The sequence below is a fragment of the Artibeus jamaicensis genome, unplaced genomic scaffold (assembly GCF_021234435.1).
Source record: "Artibeus jamaicensis isolate MK-2021 breed Jamaican fruit bat unplaced genomic scaffold, CSHL_Jam_final contig_519, whole genome shotgun sequence".
NCBI lineage: Eukaryota > Metazoa > Chordata > Mammalia > Chiroptera > Phyllostomidae > Artibeus > Artibeus jamaicensis.
This window is the reverse complement of record NW_026521871.1, coordinates 52017522-52034728: the sequence shown is the minus strand read 5'-3', so window position 1 is coordinate 52034728 and position 17207 is coordinate 52017522. Positions and strand designations below refer to the sequence as shown.

General features: G+C 59.1%; 1 protein-coding gene across 2 annotated transcripts in view; it reads left to right on the top strand.

Moving 5' to 3' along the window:
- The window catches only part of ZDHHC3 (zinc finger DHHC-type palmitoyltransferase 3), a 40363-nt gene that overhangs the window by 12680 nt on the left and 10476 nt on the right, over nt 1–17207 (top strand). For both annotated transcript variants that reach the window (XM_037148275.2, XM_037148276.2), the window contains exons 2-6: nt 2487–2816; nt 8656–8780; nt 14359–14455; nt 14961–15042; nt 16933–17063. In XM_037148275.2, coding sequence (XP_037004170.2) covers nt 2511–2816; nt 8656–8780; nt 14359–14455; nt 14961–15042; nt 16933–17063 — 741 coding nt within the window. In that variant the 5' untranslated portion in view covers nt 2487–2510. The remainder of the gene's footprint in view (nt 1–2486; nt 2817–8655; nt 8781–14358; nt 14456–14960; nt 15043–16932; nt 17064–17207) is intronic.

Below are 17207 nucleotides of genomic sequence, written 5' to 3'. Positions count from 1 at the left end.
AGTTACTGTGTCCTTTTCCATACCAACAGCTACGAGTCTACTTGTGCCCCGCCCTCTACTTGGTAGCTAACAGTGGCCTCAGCCACGGGTTGGCAGACTTTTCATGGTGCCACGCTGGCTGGCCACACGTCTCCGTGGGAACTTCTCGACGCTGCCATTGTAATGCAGCAGCAGACAGAGCCCTCTGTGGCTGTGGCCCAGAGGCACAGCTGCAGTCCAGTGGAACCTTGCTGATTTCCAGCTCACGTAGTAATTTCGAGAACATCGGTGGTGTACATGCCGGTGTGTGTGGCAGCAGGAAAACCCAGACCGTGGTCGCCTCTGCAGGTGGGCGAAACGTTGAGCTGCCTTCGGTCAGCTTTTGAGCCATGGGGGTTTCCTGGCAATCCACCTTTCGTTTGTTTGGTTTTGCTTGCACAGGGTTTAGAATTTTAGAATTCACTGGGCGTAGGTCAGGGTCCAGACGTCCCTGGTCTGTGAGCCGCTCTCCTGTTCGGCGCTTCAGAAGGTGTCCCTGCATCTTTGGGTGCCTCTGGGTTGCCCCTGGCAGCACTGTTTGCCACTGTCCTGTGGAGTCAGAGTTTGCTTTGTTAGAAGACTCTGGTCAGTGGACATGGGGAATGGCTGCTTTTGCTCTGCTTGGCTGGTCACTCTGTACAGTCATGCCTTCGTGTCCCCAGCTCCCCTCACCGGGTGTGCAGTGAGTGTTAGTGCCTCAGAGTGTTTGTCGAGTCAGTGTGCCTTTTCTCTGGGCAGGGACACAGTGCCTGGTGCCTTCGGACCACTGACCCTGGGCCCCGTGGGAGAAGGGGCCCAGCCTTCCTGATGATCCGTGTGTGCAGCTTTGACTCCAGAATGTCTGTCACTTTGAGTGGCAGTTACCGCCCCACCTTGCAGCTCTCCAGACGCACCCTACTTTTTCATGACTGTACTGTAGCCTCTCAAAATGCTCTCTTTAAGGTTTTTTTTTTTAAGAATTTATGTATTTATTTTGAGAGAAGGGGGAAGAGAGAGAAAGAGAGAAACAACGTGTAAGAGAAATGATCAGTTGCCTCTCTCATGCCCCTGATCAGGGACCTTGCTCACAACCCAGACCTGTGCCCCGACCAGGAATCAAACCGGCGACCTTTTGGTTTATAGGACGACGTCCAACCCACTGAGCCACACCAGTCAGGGCGCTCTCTCCCCACTGAGGGCAGTGGAGGGAAAAGGAAGGTTGAGCAGAAGGGTGGAGACAACCTTCTGCAACCATCAGAATGGCCCTCGGTGCAGAAGAGTTCACGGAGCCAGTGCTGCTTTTGAGTGACCACAAGGTGACTCGGGCTTTCCAAAGCCCGAGGTGCCTCTATGGTGCTGTAGATGGGACTACAGTGGCTTTCCCAGGGCACCTACCTCTGGAAGTGAACCTGAGCCATCGTAGTTTCTAACTGAGAAACCTGGTCAGTGGCCCAGTAGTAGGCCGTAGAGTTCGAGATGGAGAAACAGAGGAGGTAGGTTGGCACGCGTGCGTCTCGCAGAGCGTGCTGTGGACGGCCGGACTGTGGCGACTGGCCCTTCGCCACTTCATTGCCGTCTCCGGGACCCGAGCTGCCGTGGCCAGAGGAAAGAGCGCGTTGCGGGCGCTGCTGGTTCCTGCAGGAAGGGATCTTCCTGGAGAGAGTGTGTGCGCACAGTCTGTGCCCTGCATCACAAGCACCTCCGACCCCACACGCCAGCCCCTCGAAGACGGTGCAGGGGGCACAGGGGCTGGATGGGTGGTTCTCACAGCCGGGGAGACACAGGCCAGGGGGTCGGGGAACGTCTTCGGACTCGGTTTTCAGCATTCCCGCACTGTGCCCCGCCAACCATATCCCAGGACTCGGTCTCTGGGCCTGGAATGGAAACCGCTTTGGCCATGGGGCTAACAAGCCTGGCAAACTTCAAGAATGTCCCTGTCTTAGTGGCTGTTCTGCCTTTATCACTTGCAAGGCAGCAAGGTAGAATGTCTTAATGGCCGTAGCTTAAGGCGAGCCCTGGCTGTCCACTGCCCTCCTTCATATCCCCTGAACCCTGCAGAGCCTCGACATTGGTCTCTGGGTTCGTGCCAAGGACAGTTTTCCCGGAGGGCCTGGTGCGCCCCTGCCCCTTGCCTTTTAGGCCCTGCTTTGAACACACCCACTGAGATAGTGTCCGCCGTAGATCCTTAGTGGACGAGGAGACCTGGTTCCAGTCCCCTCTAGGTGGGCGTGTGTGCGCTGCTGACCTTGGCTGACCTTGGGCAAGGCCTCTGCCCTTTGAAGCCGCCCCTTTGTTGTCTGTCGTGTGACCGACCCACTTGGGGCGAGGCAGCCCCATTTCACAACGTCTGAGTTAGCGCTATGGGGGGGCTCACATTTTAAATGAGCGTGGGTCCAGGCAGAGCTTCTGCAGGAGGTTCGCTTTGGAAAGGTCACTTTGTCAGGTCTGCTTGATGACAACACCACGTTCCTGGGTCTTCTGTCTTGCAGATGCCAGTATGGACAGAATAGCCTATGATGCTCATCCCGACCCACCACTTCCGAGACATTGAGCGGAAGCCAGTGTACCTCCAGCCGGAGAAGTGCGTCCCGCCTCCCTACCCCGGTCCTGCGGGAGCCATGTGGTTCATCCGAGACGGCTGTGGCATCGCCTGCGCCATCGTCACCTGGTTTCTGGTCCTCTACGCGGAGTTCGTGGTCCTCTTTGTCATGCTGATCCCGTCCCGAGACCACGTGTACAGCATCATCAACGGGATTCTGTTCAACCTGCTGGCCTTCCTGGCCCTGGCGTCCCACTGCCGGGCCATGTTGACGGACCCCGTGAGTATGTCTGGGCGTGTTCTGACCGGCCCGCACTCTCCTCCTCCGGCCCTGGCACGGCCCCAGCCTGCATGTCCCCCTGACCTCGGGAGTGCGGAGACAGTGCGGAGACAGGAGGAGGGCCAGGCTGGGGTGGGACTGGTGCCCCACTGAGGAGACGCCTTCGGCACCACGGCCTGTGTGTCCTGTGCGAACGCTTCGTTGGCGTGTACGTGGATGGGGCTGCTGGGGAGGCTTCGGTCTGGACGAAGCCTGGCCTCCAGTTAGAAAGGTGCGGTCAGCTAACCGCCAAGCCTGGGGCCGGGTGGCGCAGAAGGAGCGCTGGGAGCTGGGAGCTGGGTCAGGACGGGGCTTCTCAGCGAAGACAGGACCCAGCGGGCGGGTTCGAATAAAGCCGTATCCCGTTCTAGGGCTCTGCACGGGCAGCGCCTTCCCTTTGGGCGAGTCCCATCCTTCCCTGAAAAGCAGGACAAGCCTGTTTCAGGCTGCAGCAAGTGCCCCTGGTGAAGATCAGTGGGTAAAGTGGTGGCGGTCCGTCCAATGACTTAGCCAAACACCCAGCTGTGCAAGTGGCTATTGAACGTCAAGTGCCCTGGCATTAAACCCTCCGTTCCTGTTCATTATGAGTGTGGGAGAAGCAAGAGAGTGTGTTATTTGATAAAGACCTCCTGTGTCTTCATTGTTTGCAGTACTTGGGACAAGTGTGTTTACATTGAGAAAGGGAAGTGCTCTGAGTGGCGGTGGCAGCAGTCACACGGACTTCGAGTCCGTGGGCCCTGGGGAAAGCTCGGTGAAGAGCTAGTTCCCATCTCAAAGGGCTCCATCTTTTGCTGGTTCAGGCATGGACTGTTAATCCGTCCCGAGGGAAAGCGGCTTTCCCAGCTCACTGACGTGCCAGCCACCTGTCCAGACGGTGCCTCTCCTGGTGCAGGCGCCTGGGCAGACGCGCTCTGGGAGGCAGGGGCCCCAGGGCCCCGTGTGAGTGCCCTGTGTGGTGTGACCCAGCAGCCGGCACCTGCAGGAAGTGGAGTGCCTGGTTAGGGCTGGACGTGTCCCAAAGCACAAGGGCACAAAGGGCTGTCCTGGCTGCATGAACTTGGTCATAGGGGTGACGAGTTAAGGCTTTATTCAGAAGTTCCTATGATGCCCTTGCTACTGGGGACACCAAACTAAAAGGCAGTGTTTTGCTCACCATATAATTTAGTTTCTGTTAAGCTCAGGCACTGTTCCTGCTTTCCAGGCGCCCCCCGTCTAGAGAAGCCAGCCCCCCCCCCCCCCGCAATAAAGGCTGTGGCAGAAGGAAGCACCAGCTGCTGGGAAGAACGGGGGAGGGGCCGTCACCCGATCTAGGCAGGAGGACACAGCGTCCGCGGCAGAGGGGCAGCGCGCACAGAGATGCAGGAGTACAGGGTGCAGCTCCTCTGGGCAGCCCGTGTGCCATTTCCAGTGGTGGGGACTTGGGAGGAAAGTGGGTATGGGTGGGCCAAGCGGGCAGAGCGTCTAGGGGCAGTCCGGAGCCCCTGAGGGTGTTAAACAAAAGCGTGACGAGAGACCAGACTGTCCTCTCAGGCCGCAGTGAGGAGGAGCCCGGGGGCAGTGAGGTTGGAGTGAAATGAAGGGCATGTTTGCTGAGCGAGCGGCGCACCCACGAGCAGTTCCGTTCCGAGCAGTGGACACAACTGGGAGCAAGCCAGACCCACATCCGGGCCCCCGCAGCTCCCACCTTGCCCTGGGGCCGGGCAGTGCCGTCACAGTTGCGCAGGGTGACCGCAGAACGTGCCGGGGGTGTGACGGCAGCAAGTGCCATCAGGGTGATGCGGCGACCTTTGTGGGGTACAGGTGGTCTGAAGGCCTCTCTGAGGCAGTGCCGTTTGAGCTGAGACCTGAGTGACCTGACGTTGCAGGCCAGGCAAAGGGAGGTCTGAGGGCAGAGCCTTCCAGGCTGAGGAGAGACCACGTGCGAAGGCCTAGAGGTGGGAGCACGTTGGAGAAGTGGGACTCTGACCAAGGTGGCCGAAGCACACTGAGGGGCACTGGGGCGGCTGCTCCAGGTGGAGAGGGCCTGCAGGGCCCCTGAGGACCCTGGTCTGCATTCTGAGTGTGGTGGGAAGCCATCAGAAAGGTACGGTGTGGCCAGGCTTTGCGCTCGGGATGGGGTTTGGGTGGGGGCAAGCACAAGCAGGAAGGCGAGAGGTGCTGTGGTGGTCCACGCGAGACGTGCGGCTCAGGCCGAAGTGGGGGGCAGTGAGGCTGGAGGGAAGCTGTTGGCTTTAGAGTATATTGTAAGCCACTAATTCACATGGGGCTCTGTGTCAGAATCCCTTGGGGAGCTTTTAGAAAGCATGGATGCCTGGGCCCCACCCCCAGAGAGTCTGCTCTAATTGGTCTGGGGTGGGGCCTGGGTATCGGGACTCTTTACAGATCCCGGGAGCCCCTCGGGTTCAGCCAGGTCTGAGAACCAGCATTCAGAAGAGCTGAGGGAATGGAAAGGGATCAAAGACTCTGAGCGGGGTGGGCAGGGGCGGATGGGGGGGACTGATTGCTGGTGCCATTGATTGAATGGGGAGAGTCTGGGGAGAATAGATGTAAGAGAGAAGGGCTTTTGTTCTGGCGGAACTGTGTCTATAGGACAGGTAAGCAGAGAGGCCAGGTAGGGGCTGGTGGAGCAGCAGGGTCAGAGTGGAGTGTAGAGGTCACTGGTTTTTAGAAGGCACGTGAATTAGGGAACTGGGTGTCAGGCGGGGCGTGAGTGGGGGAGGAGGCTTCCGCCACGGTCTCCGGGGGGCCCCCACAGTCTGGCCCTTTGCAGCGGGACTCGGGAGACAGTGGTCCTCACTATGGTGTGGTGCTTGGCCCCAGTCCTGAGTGAGTGAGAGCTGTAGTTTGTGTCCCAGACTCCAGCCAGCTTCTCAGGATGTGTCTTGCTGGAGGCCCCAAAGAAAACTGGGCAAAAATATGGAGCATCTGTTAGATATCAACCATGTAAAGGAAGCCAGTCAAAGCATGTCCACCAGACAGACCCGGGCTCAGGCTCCTCTGAGCTCCTCCTGCCCCTACCTGCCACCCCCATCCCAGCAGGTGACACCTTATGCAAAACCCAGTGTGTAAACGTAAACAGAGGTAGGGAGCAGTGCCGGAGCAGAGTTGGGCGCCAGATCTCACACAGAGAGCGGATCGATTAGGGGTTCCTCATTAACGCTGTGGGGAGGTGAGGGGCAGTTTCTAGAAAGGCGCTCTGCAAGGTTCTAAGTTCCCTAGTAGAAGCATCATGTTTTGTATCCCAACAACTCACCCACGACTTTCAGAAGAGGTTACATCCTGAGCTCATAAGTAAGGTATGACAGTGTATTCACAGTATATCATACTGGTTTGTTAGTATTACTAGTAAAAAATTTAAAGAAGTATCTTACAGTCTTCCCCAAATAGTTACTGTACCACCTCCAGCTTTGAACTTCTCGTTCCAATTATAGCACCAAAAGAGTTGCAGCCTCGGTCCTTTCTGGAGCATTCAGCAGTCATTTAGTAAGTGGGTCCACACAGAGCTTGAGCAGGAAGGGACGCGGGATGAAGGGGACAGGCCTGTAAAGAGAGGGGACAGATGGACAGAGGGGCAGGAGCTGGGGCGGCAGCTTCAGTCAGACTGGTGTTTGATGCCGGGCACCCGCTCCCTGCCCACCGTGAGGCTGTGCGGTGCCACCAGGAGCTTCCCTTCCGTGTTCCCCAGCCACTTCCGATGCTGGAGGAGGCGGAGGTGGGGGAGAAGGGGGAGAAGAGGAAAAGGGGTCTGGGGCAGCGAGGGGGAGGGAAGGTGCGTGTCACGCACTCCTCAGTGCCAGGGGCTGGCCCGCCACTCTCTGGCTCTGAGAGAGGGGTCACAGGCGGGTCACAGACAGGTCACAGGCGGGTCACGGGCCAGATGGGGTCTGGCCGGATGGGAGTGAGCCTTTCAGGAGGTTTGTGCAGATGGAGTCACCCTGGGGGACCGACCTTTAGAAAGACGGAGCTGCCCCTGAAGTCTCCATTGTGAACACCCCGTTGCCCTCTGCAGTGTGGCGGCTGCTCTCCTAGCCCTTTATGGCCCCCCTGCCCCCAGGGTCACAGCACATTCTAGTGGCCCCGGGGCCTTAAAAACAACCTGGGCTTTCGTTTGGGAAAGCTCAGCCGGGATGATGCTTCCCCGGGTACCGGTGACAGCAGTGACTTCCACTTACAGTTTTGTGGCTTACAGCTGCCTCAACTCAATTATGTTTTTTTATTTTTTATTTTTATTTTATTTTATCTATTTATTTTAAAGATTTTTTTAAAAGATTTTATGTATTTATCTTTAGAGGGGAAGGGAAGGAGAGAGGGAGAGAAACATCAATGTATAGTTGCCTCTCGTGCATCCCCCACCAGGAACCGACCCGCAACCCAGGCATGTGCCCTGACTGGGAATCGAACCTCGATCCCCTGGTTCTGCAGGCCTGTCTCAGGTGAACCTCAGTCCACTGAGCCACACCAGCCAGGGCCTCAATTACTTTTTTTTTAATTTTAATTTAATTTTGTAACCTTCACTCAAGGATATGTTTATTGTTTTAGGGGGAGGTGGGTAGAGAGAAACATCCACGTGAGGGTTGCCTCCCGTACGTGCCCCGACGGGGGATCGAACCCGCCGTGTTCTGGTGAGCTGGACAGTGCGGCAGCCGAGCCGCCTGGCCAGGGCTGACCTCGGTCACTTACTGCATCGAACAGAACTAGCAGGAGGGCCCTCTGGGCCTTTCCGTGCCTTCTCTGACCCTCTAATTAATTACGCTCCCCCGTGTAGCAGAGATTAGCAGAGAGTTCCACTTAAGAGAGTATCTCTTCACAGAAAGTTTCGGAATTTTGTTTTACTTTCCACTTAATTTTGTATTGGTTTCAGGTTAAAGCTTAGTGTTTTGGGGTTTTTTGTTAGTTTATTTTTAGCCCTCTGGGCTTCTGCCTGGGCCCTGCGGTGGGTGGTCTGGGCCCGCCTTCTGGTCGTGACCCGACCCCTCACTGCTGCCCCCAGAGGGGCCCCTCAGCTGTCTCGGCGTTTGGGCACACGCACCAGGAAAATTGGTCATGTTCCTACTCTGTAGGTGGCTCCTTCCTGATATATATATATTTTTTTTTGCTTGTGTATTTATATTTGATGTTTTTTAATTGCAAAAGCCACGTGTTCATAATAGAACATTTGTGAAACATCAAGAAAATGAGCTGTTTCTGTGGTTCTGCTGCGGGAGTGAAGTGACCGTTAATACTTTCCTGTGCGGCTTGTCCTTTTATCTGCGTCTAGAACACCTGCACGCAAACGAGCTCCCACTCTGCGCGCTGGTTGCAAGTCCGCTTCTCCCTCTAACTGTCTGCCGTGGGCCCGTCCCGCGTCGGTGGCTGTGGGCTTCTGCAGCGCCCTCAGTGTAAAACCGCGTCCTGGTGGCACCGGGCACATTGCACAGTCCCCGCCTCCCAAACCCTGTTCGCATTCACGTTTCCGTCATAGGTCCAGCTCCTACTGCATTTTGCAGGCCAGGTTTTTCTTCCTACTTCATTTTTGAACTTTTAGGAAGATTTTTAATGAACCCCTGCAGACAGTGCAAAGGGCACACAGGATAATTCGATGACCACCCAGGTGGTCTCCTCTTTGGCATTTCCTCGGGAAGGTTGCCCATAAATATTCATGGATCTTGGCATAATTCAGCACTGAGTCCCCGTGTTGGGGTGAGCGTGTCCCACCCTGTGTATGTACCTGCTGCTTTGAAATGGCCGTGTCCCCGGTGGAACGTCAGAGCTGACAGGACCCCAGCTCAGCCCAGACTGACACCCGTCCTCTTCCGCACAGGGGGCCGTGCCCAAAGGAAACGCCACTAAAGAGTTCATCGAGAGTTTACAGCTGAAGCCGGGCCAGGTGGTGTACAAGTGCCCCAAGTGCTGCAGCATCAAGCCTGACCGAGCGCACCACTGCAGGTACGCACGCGCCCCGGGGCTCACCCGCACGCACACACAGGCGCTCACTGCCCCACCAGTGCCGCTGGCCACGGGCTCTGGCACGCCCCCCTCTGGGCACCAAGTGACCCCCTATGAGCTCACCAGACTGGAAAGAGCTTTTGTTCCAGGCTCAGGACCCCTGTCCAAGGACCCAGCTCTGCTGCACCGGACGCCAGGCCCCGGCGGGCCCTTGACTCCCTGCCGCGTTTCCCAGTCTGCGAAACCCAGGAGATGCCGGCTCTCCCACCTCACAGCCTGTGCCCTCGGGAAGGGCACCTCAGAGAAGGCTTTACAAAGCCCTCCTCTGAATGTCTAGCACTTGACCCGTGTAAATCGGCCCTGTTCTCGTAAATCTTACAGGGAAACGAGGGGCTCAGCCTCGATTGAAGGCTTTTCTTTGCAACAAAACTGCAAGAAGTTATGACATGGTAGAATTCAGCCCCAAAAGCCACTTCCCCATCTTACCAAGGGTGATTTTCCCCATTCGGTTTTCAGATTTCTTTGAGGACATCTAGCTAAAATTGCACGTTTTCATTACAGAACTACAGGCTTATCACTTGGTCCTTTTCTCAGGGGGACCAAGGGCATTGGTCTGGGTCTGCGGGCATTTCTGTGTCAGGAGGGCGCTCAGCCTCCAGCAGTGCTGTTTCGTGGTCAGCTCCTGGGCACCTGCTGTGTCCTCATCGGTCACCTGATTTCCGTCCCCACGGTCTCTCTCGGGGCTAGCTTTGCTATAAGAATGATGCCCTGAGTGAGGACTTAGGGCTCAAGGGGCAAAGTGGTTTCCTCCTCTTTCCCTGAGCCCCCCTCTGCCCCTCTGCCTGGCGTTCCCTTGCCGCCTCCTCGAGTCTCCCCCAGGATGGTCTGAGGGAGGTGTTCTCGAGGGCCAGTCAACAAGTCAGCCCGAGCAAACAAGAGCCGCTGATTCCCATGAACCTGAAGGAGGATCCCTGACTCAGGAAATGTGTGCTGACAACTGCCCCTTTGTGGTGGCTCGTGGTGGCTCGCAGTGGCCCCACCATCTGGGCACCCACAGTCTTGCATGAGCAGAACCCCCAGCACAGCTGACAAAGCTGTGCCCGGGACTGGCCGGGCCAGGCGCCCTGCTGCCTGGATGGAGGACGCTGGTGTCGGTCTCGCTGGCTCAGGAGAGGTGCTTGCGCCCAGCTCTCCGGTTCCTCTCCTCGCAGGAGAGTCCGTGGGATCTGGAACTCTCTCCATCCTCTGAGCTCTGGTGGCCCCCACCGGAACTCCCCGAACGTGGGGCTGGAGGCGTCCTTCCTGCCTGGCAGTGTGCTGGTGGGTCTCCCGCCGAGGAGAGGCCCACTGGGGCCCCAGGCAGGTGCTTTTTCCTGGCGTCGAGGACCAAGGAGGGAGCCGTCCACGGTCACGTGGATGGCCCTGGTGCTAGGTTCACAAGTTAGGTTCTTGCACAAGGAGGGGGAGGCCTCTAGCTTGGGCCAAGCCTCACACCCCCACCCCCGCCCAGCACACGCTCAGGCTGGGACACCGTGGCCTGCTCAGGGCGCCGTCCAGGCTCTTGTTGTGTCTCTCGTGGGATGGTTGCTGGTAGTTTACGTGGCCGCAGCGTTGTTTCGGAAGCGTTGCACTCACAGACTCCGTCTTGGCCCTGGGAGACTCGGGGCCTGCTCCGCGGAGGCTGGTGAGCAGAGCCAGGGTGGTTGTTCCCCTGCGAGGTTCAGAGAGCACGGAGTCCTCCCCACTGCCGCACCCAGAAGTGTTTCTGAGTGGCTGCCGGGACATGGTAGATGCCTTCTTTGCTTATACTTTTATTTTTTTAATATTTATTTTTTATTTTTTATAGAGGGGGGAGAGAGGGAGAAAAGGAGAGGGAGAATCATCGCTCAGTTGCCTCTTGCATGCCCCCATCCGGGGACCCAGCCCACAACCCAGGCCTTTGCAGGACGATGCTCCACCCACTGAGTCGCCCAGGTCCGGGCTGCTTATCATTTAAATGTAGGGAACAGGCTTTGAGATGAAAACACCACTTGGCACCACGTGGAACCCCCTCCTGGGGCCACGGAGTCTGACGCACTGCAGCCTGCTGCCAGGTCTGCCCTTTTCTGGTCCACAAGGCGGAGCCCTCACCCGCTGGCCCTTGCTCAGTGGGGCCCCGGTGTGGCTCTGGGCTGGGGCGGAGGGCGGGCATGGCCCCGACCCTGGGGCCTCCGCCCAGGCAGGACGGGTGCACTTGTCCTCCGCGGTGCCAGAGTGAGAGCCACTGCAGGGAGGGACACGCTGTGTCTCCACAGGGGGGCGTCACCTGGGGAGGGCAAGAGAGCCTCTGCCAGAGCCTCTGGGCCTCAGTACCAAGGAGAGGTCCTTGCACCCCCCAGACAGGGAACACAAGTGTAAAAGAACCCAAAGGCATGCAGGCCTTTGAGCTTCTCGGCCTCCCCCAAGCTTTCGAAGGAAATGGAACTGGCAGGACGCCTGGACAAGAAGCGGAGAAGGTCCTCCCTCCTAGAACAGCGTTTAAACACCTGGAAGGGCCTGGGAAACCCTCCACTTCGGATGCATGGTCTTTCCCGAGACCAGTCCTACATGCCTAGGACTTGCTGCCGGGCACTGGGAGCTGGCGCCCGGAGCCCCCACCCGCAGCCCTGGCACAGGGGACTCGGACGTGGTGCCTGAGGGCAGTGCCCGGAGAGGGCTGATGGAGGCAGAGAAGTGGTGAGAGTCAGGGAGGGGCCCTCAGGGAGCCTGCGCGGCCACTGTGCTTGGGCCGCCCTTCTGTGTCCGGGGAGGGGGCCCCATTGAACCCCCATGCACCCGGCTGTGGGGACTGGACGAGGGCTGGCACTGAGGTGGCCAGTTCCCCAGTGGGATGTCAGGTGGTGGGAGGCCCACATTTTTTCATCCTCCTTGTGACAGGTGGTGCTTATAGTGGAACAGCCTGCCAGGGTGTGGACTGTCACCGCCTTGGCCTGGGGTGTCCTTCACTGACCTGTTCAAGGACCTACCTGCAGGCCCTGCCCCAGAGCCCTGCAGGCTGGATGTTCTGGGAGCCATGGGGGAGCCAGCCTTTGTGTGGTGCCTCCAGCCTCTGTGTGGTGCCTCCAGCCACCAACATGGATGGACATCCACCCACCCACTCACACTCACCCACACGTGCCACCACCTAGTGGGTGGGGGGCTGCCTTGGCATTTCGTGTCTTTGCAAAGAGCAGACACAGACCAGCACTCTGGACAAGGTCTGCAGCCCACAGTGGGCTGGACTCCCTTTTCCCACTGCCTGAAGGATGAGTAGTTCTCTGATTTGCTGGTGAGACGTGGGCTCTAGTGAAGGTGAGCTTCCCGGGGGTACACCTGGTCCCTCCAGAGAGGCCGGGAGAGCAGGGCATGGGTTTCCTGAGAGAGTGCGGGGCACCTCCTGGCACATGTCCGGCCGGTGCACGCCTCTGCCACTGAGCAAACAGGGCCCGGGGGCACCCACCTGACAGCCTCTTAGAAGTAAGTGCATCGAAGAGGAAGTGCTCAAGAGCCTCGAGCTGGGCAGGAGGTGGTTCCCCTCAGGAGTTCGGCCCCACTCGGTGGGGGCTAAGAACCCCAGGGCTGATTGTCCCGGAAGGACCTGCCAGAGGTGGGCTCTGAGAGGGGCCCCGCGGAGGCACGTGGGGCCTGGCAGCCGAGGCCCGGGACGCAGGGAGATCACTGCCTGCCTGTCCGCACTGCACACATGCGTGCCAGGAGTGAGCGTTACCAATCGAATCGATAATGCAGCAATTAATAAATAGAAACACAAATGAACTCTGGGTACTCACAACTGTGACCCTCCTTTTGCTCACCCCGTGTGTACTGTTCACGTGTATCTTGTAAATTGGCCGCACAGGGAGGGAGGGAAGGAGAGAGAGAGATCGAGCGTGAGTCACAGGGTTCCTGGTGCCGGACTTTCTCCCCACTTTGCCCACGTCCCCTGCATGCCTGCGCTCCTGGCCCCGGGGAGTTTCTGTGGCTGGGCCAGCAGCCCTGGAGTGTGGCCCTTTCGGGGGTGTGATGAGACCCTTTGAGGCTGTAGAGAGGAAGGGGGTGGAGACCGGAACGAGCTGGTGCCCGTCCACACCAGGCCTCGTCTGTTCTCGCTGCTGGTTTGTGTCTGCGCTTACTTCCCTGGACTGGCGGCCGGAGGCTCGGGGTCAGCCAGCGTGGCTCAGCCGACCTGGTCTGCCCTGCCACCGGAGCTGACGCCGGGCTCAGAAGAGGCCGCCCTCCTGGGGCTGGGGTGAGCCCTGCAGCTCTGTGTCACCAGTCACATCCGTGTCACAGGTCACAGCAGCCCCACAGTGGGGCCCCCTCAGAGTGGCCCAAGCTCTTGGCCAGGGGCCCGGGGAGCAGCTCACTCCTCACCCACAGGACCCCTTCCGCACCCTCCCCACCCCGTCTGCCGGCACCAGCCGGGCCCGAGGCCAGCCCTCCCTGCAGAGCCACCCGCCGCCAGGCCCTGCCCTGTCGGGGCCGGAGGTACGGTGAGCGGGAAGAAGAGCTGTGTGAACCAAGGGACTGTCAGAAAAGAAATCTAATTGTATTATTTCCCAGCTTATATTTGTAGTATTTCCAACTGTTTTGAACAAAAAAGGCCCCCAAGATAAATGCTCAGGAACCTACTGTAATGAACTGGAAAGAGGACTGTTTGGCGGCCCTGTCCGTGGGCAAGCGGCCTTTCTGCCGTGAGCTGTGGGAAGCGGTTGCTTTCAGGCCCCACGAGCCTGTGCTCTGGTCTCGTGCTGTGGCTTGTGTGTCCACAGAGGGGTGGCCAGGGTGTTGGCCATCAAGTCAGCCTGAGACCCTCCGAAGGGTCCCCGTAGCAAGTTACTAGTCTGTAAATTTATCTCTCAGATGATCAGCACCAAAGCTCAGATGACTTCTGTGCTTTGGGTTTTTTTGCGGGGAGGGGGGGAGGGCACTAATTTGAATGTCATCTTAGAGCCGAAAAGCTCCCAGAGGCGGGCACCCTGCTGCCCCGAGACCATCGGCACTGCACCCAGCTCTGTGCTCCCCAGGCCTTTTCCTCCCACAACCACACCCTCCCTGGAAGCTTCTGCTGAGGAGCTCCCCCAGCTGAGGGGCCCCTGCCTGCCTGGGCCTTTGGTCTCTCTGGGGAATGGGGAGCAGCCCTTTCCCCTGTCCCGTCTCATCAAGTTCAAAACTGCTTTCCATCAGTGGCTGGTGTGGCTCAGTGGATGGAGCGTGGGCCTGCGAACCAAAAGATCCCAGTTCAATTCCCAGTCAGGGCACATGCCTGGGTTGCAGGCCAGTTCCCAGCAGGGGACACACGAGAAGCAACCACACACTGATATTTCTCTTCCTCTCTCCTTCCCTTCCCTTCTAAAATTAAAAAAAAAAACACCTGCCCTCCATTCTGGCCTCTCAGTAAAGCACACGTGTCCCCAGCTCAGTGTCCTGTGAAGGGGGGGGCGGCCATGTCAGTCCCACCCCATGTGTCTGTCCAACAAAATCCCTTGGCGGGTGACTGTGACCCTGGGGGTCCTGGCCTCCGACGGGCCCTCCTGACGGCCTGCCTTGTGCGCTGTTGCAGCGTCTGCAAGCGATGCATTCGGAAGATGGACCACCACTGTCCCTGGGTCAATAACTGCGTGGGCGAGAACAACCAGAAGTACTTCGTCCTGTTTACAGTGAGTTCTGCCTGGGGGTCCTGCCCCACCCCCGGAACCAGTGGCGCCCTTGGCTCCCCTCTGCCTTCCAACCAGCTCTTCTTGCTCAGTGAGGGCCTGCCTGTTCCTAAGCCCTTAGCTGGAGCAGCTAGAGTCGACTCAAGTCGATTAGCTGCAAGTGTCCTGGGCCCCCACCGCAGCATGCAAGCAGCCCGAGCAGCTGTGGAGGCCGTGGTGGCGAGGACGGCGGGGGAGGCAGGCCCTGTTCAGTGTGCGGGCTGGAGTGGCTGCTGGCAGTCAGCCCCCGGAGCTCTGCCTGACTCCTTGGATGGGGGGGCAGGGAGATGCAGCCAGCCTGCAGCGTCCCTGGGAAGCCCACCCCCCAGGTGCCCAGGTCACGCCTGGTGATGGGCCCTTGTCCACACGTGGGAGGAGGGGCAGTGGGAGATCCACCAGAGGCCTCTGCAGCCCCCTTCGGGTCAGGTCGGCCCTCCCCCACCGACTGCGCGCTGCACTCCCATTACAGATGTACATAGCGCTCATCTCCTTGCACGCCCTCATCATGGTGGGATTCCACTTCCTGCGCTGCTTCGAAGAAGACTGGACAAGTGAGTATGAGCCAGGGCCTCCCTCCCGCTGGGCGGTGGTGACGTGAGCTGGAGGCTCCTTGTCTCCAGTCTGGTGCCAGGGCCCCTTCACTTCATTAGATCTCCTGCAAGCCTATGGGCTGCTCCGGGAAGTAGCAGCAGACGCCCAACTCTGCCTTCTTGAAAAAGAGCAGCCCCTGAAAGTCAGCCCCACAGGTACAGCAGTGAGCTGCTCAGACCCCTCCCCGGAGCCCGCCCAGTGCGCCCAGAGGTGAGGTGGGGGTGGGGCCCCCACCCAGAGAGGGAACCCGTTGTTCCGGGGCCTCAACAAAGCACTGGACTCAAAGGTCACTTGTTCCAGTCTTGCAGAAATTCATTTTTAACTTTCTGGCTAGGATGTGGAGACTTTTTGTTAGTTTGTTTTTTGTGGTAGTTGCTTTTTAACTGCTTGGTCAGGAGTTTACATTAGGATTGTAGAGAAATTCTTCCTGCCTTAGAAGCTTCCCACACAAATGTGAGTGGGGGAGGGACTCCAACTGGAAAACGACATCGATTCTGAGGGAAAACTGTAGGTGCTAAGCAAAATAAATACATGAAATTTAAAAGACGAAGAAAAGTAAGGAAAAAATGTAAAGACACTCAGACCCGAGAGGCCACCTGCTGAGCCAGAGCCTTCGCACGGCGTTGTGTGGGAGCTGAGCGTCCTCAGTGGAAACACCCCGTTCCTGCTGTTTTCCCTCGATGGGCCCCCTTTTCCACTTCACGGTCTTGGGGGTCTTTGCTCTTCCTGCACACGCTGGCTCCCTGGGCGTGGTCTTCTTGCGTGTTTCTTGGAGGGGGTGGTCCAGTCCACAGCCCGTGTCCCCCGAAGTGAGACTAGCACGGTTCTAGCACCAGCCAGAGAGGGGGCTGTCTGCCCGCGGGCAGCGGGCGCGGGGGGCTCTGTGCAGGTCGTGTGTTCTGCATCTCAGGGGGCGAGGGGTCACCAGCGAGGCCCTGGGTGAACGTTCTCAGCACACGGGTTCTGCTCGGCCCCGGGGCTCTAGTTCACCTCCAGACGTGGCCTCGGTGACCTGGTGGGGGGCTCCAACCAGGCCTCTGTCCTCACAGACAGAGCCCACCTGCTGTTGGGTCAGCAGGCACGGACCGCGTCAGCGTCGCCCAGGCTGTCGCTGGGCGGGGCGTCTCTGTTCTGGAACGGGGCTGGCAGGGGCCGTTTCCACAGGGCAGGAGAGAGGCGAGGCCGGGTCACACCCCGGGCCAGCGTGGGCTCGCAGAGGGGCCGGGAGCAGGACGGTGCCCGCTCCGGGGGCCTAGCTGTCCCCAAGGTGCAGGTGCTCCTGAGGGCCACTGCCCGTGGGCTCCGCTCCCACCTGGGGCAGGGACAGCAGTCCACTGCCCTGGTGAATTTCAAGTTCCAAAGCCGCCAAGTGACCTTCCACATCCGTCGTCTCCTCTCACCTTTAAGCAGACGGGCTCAGAGGGGCAGCGCCTGGAAGGGGAGTGCCCAGAAACCCGCCACACCAGGGTTGCACGGGGCCCCCCATCCGGCCACCCACAGCACGCCCTCCGAGGGCGTGAGGGTCCGTCTGCGGGGTCGCCAGGCCTCGTGCCCAGGCCCTGAGTTCTTTCTGGGTCCTTCCGTGGGCAGGCTCTGAGCTTGGCACGAGGACACAGGTGTCACTCGAGGGCCAGGGAAGAGGCTGTGAGCAAGAACAGGTGTGTGAGGGAGGGGCGGCCACAGCAGGGCCCGGACTGTCTTGGACTTCCCTGCAGCAGGGTCCTCGCTGAGGCCTGGAGGCCACAGACGGGCCCCTGGGATGGCCCGAGTCGGGCAGGGTCCGAGGCAGAGGGGAGCCCCGGGGCGGAGGCCGGCGGCCGCAGCCCTGACCCCCCATGCCCCTGTTCCAGAGTGCAGCTACTTCTCGCCACCCACCACGGTGATCCTGCTCATCCTGCTGTGCTTCGAGGGCCTGCTCTTCCTCATCTTCACATCAGTGATGTTTGGGACGCAGGTGCACTCCATCTGCACAGACGAGACGGTGAGCAGCTGGCCTGTCCACCTGCCGAGGCACAGGGGGCGGGGGAAGCCCCAGGGCAGAGGCTGCTGGGAGGGCCACTTGCAGACCAGGCCTGGGATCCACGGCCACACCCGGTGTGCAGAGCATCTTCCCTGACATGCCGTG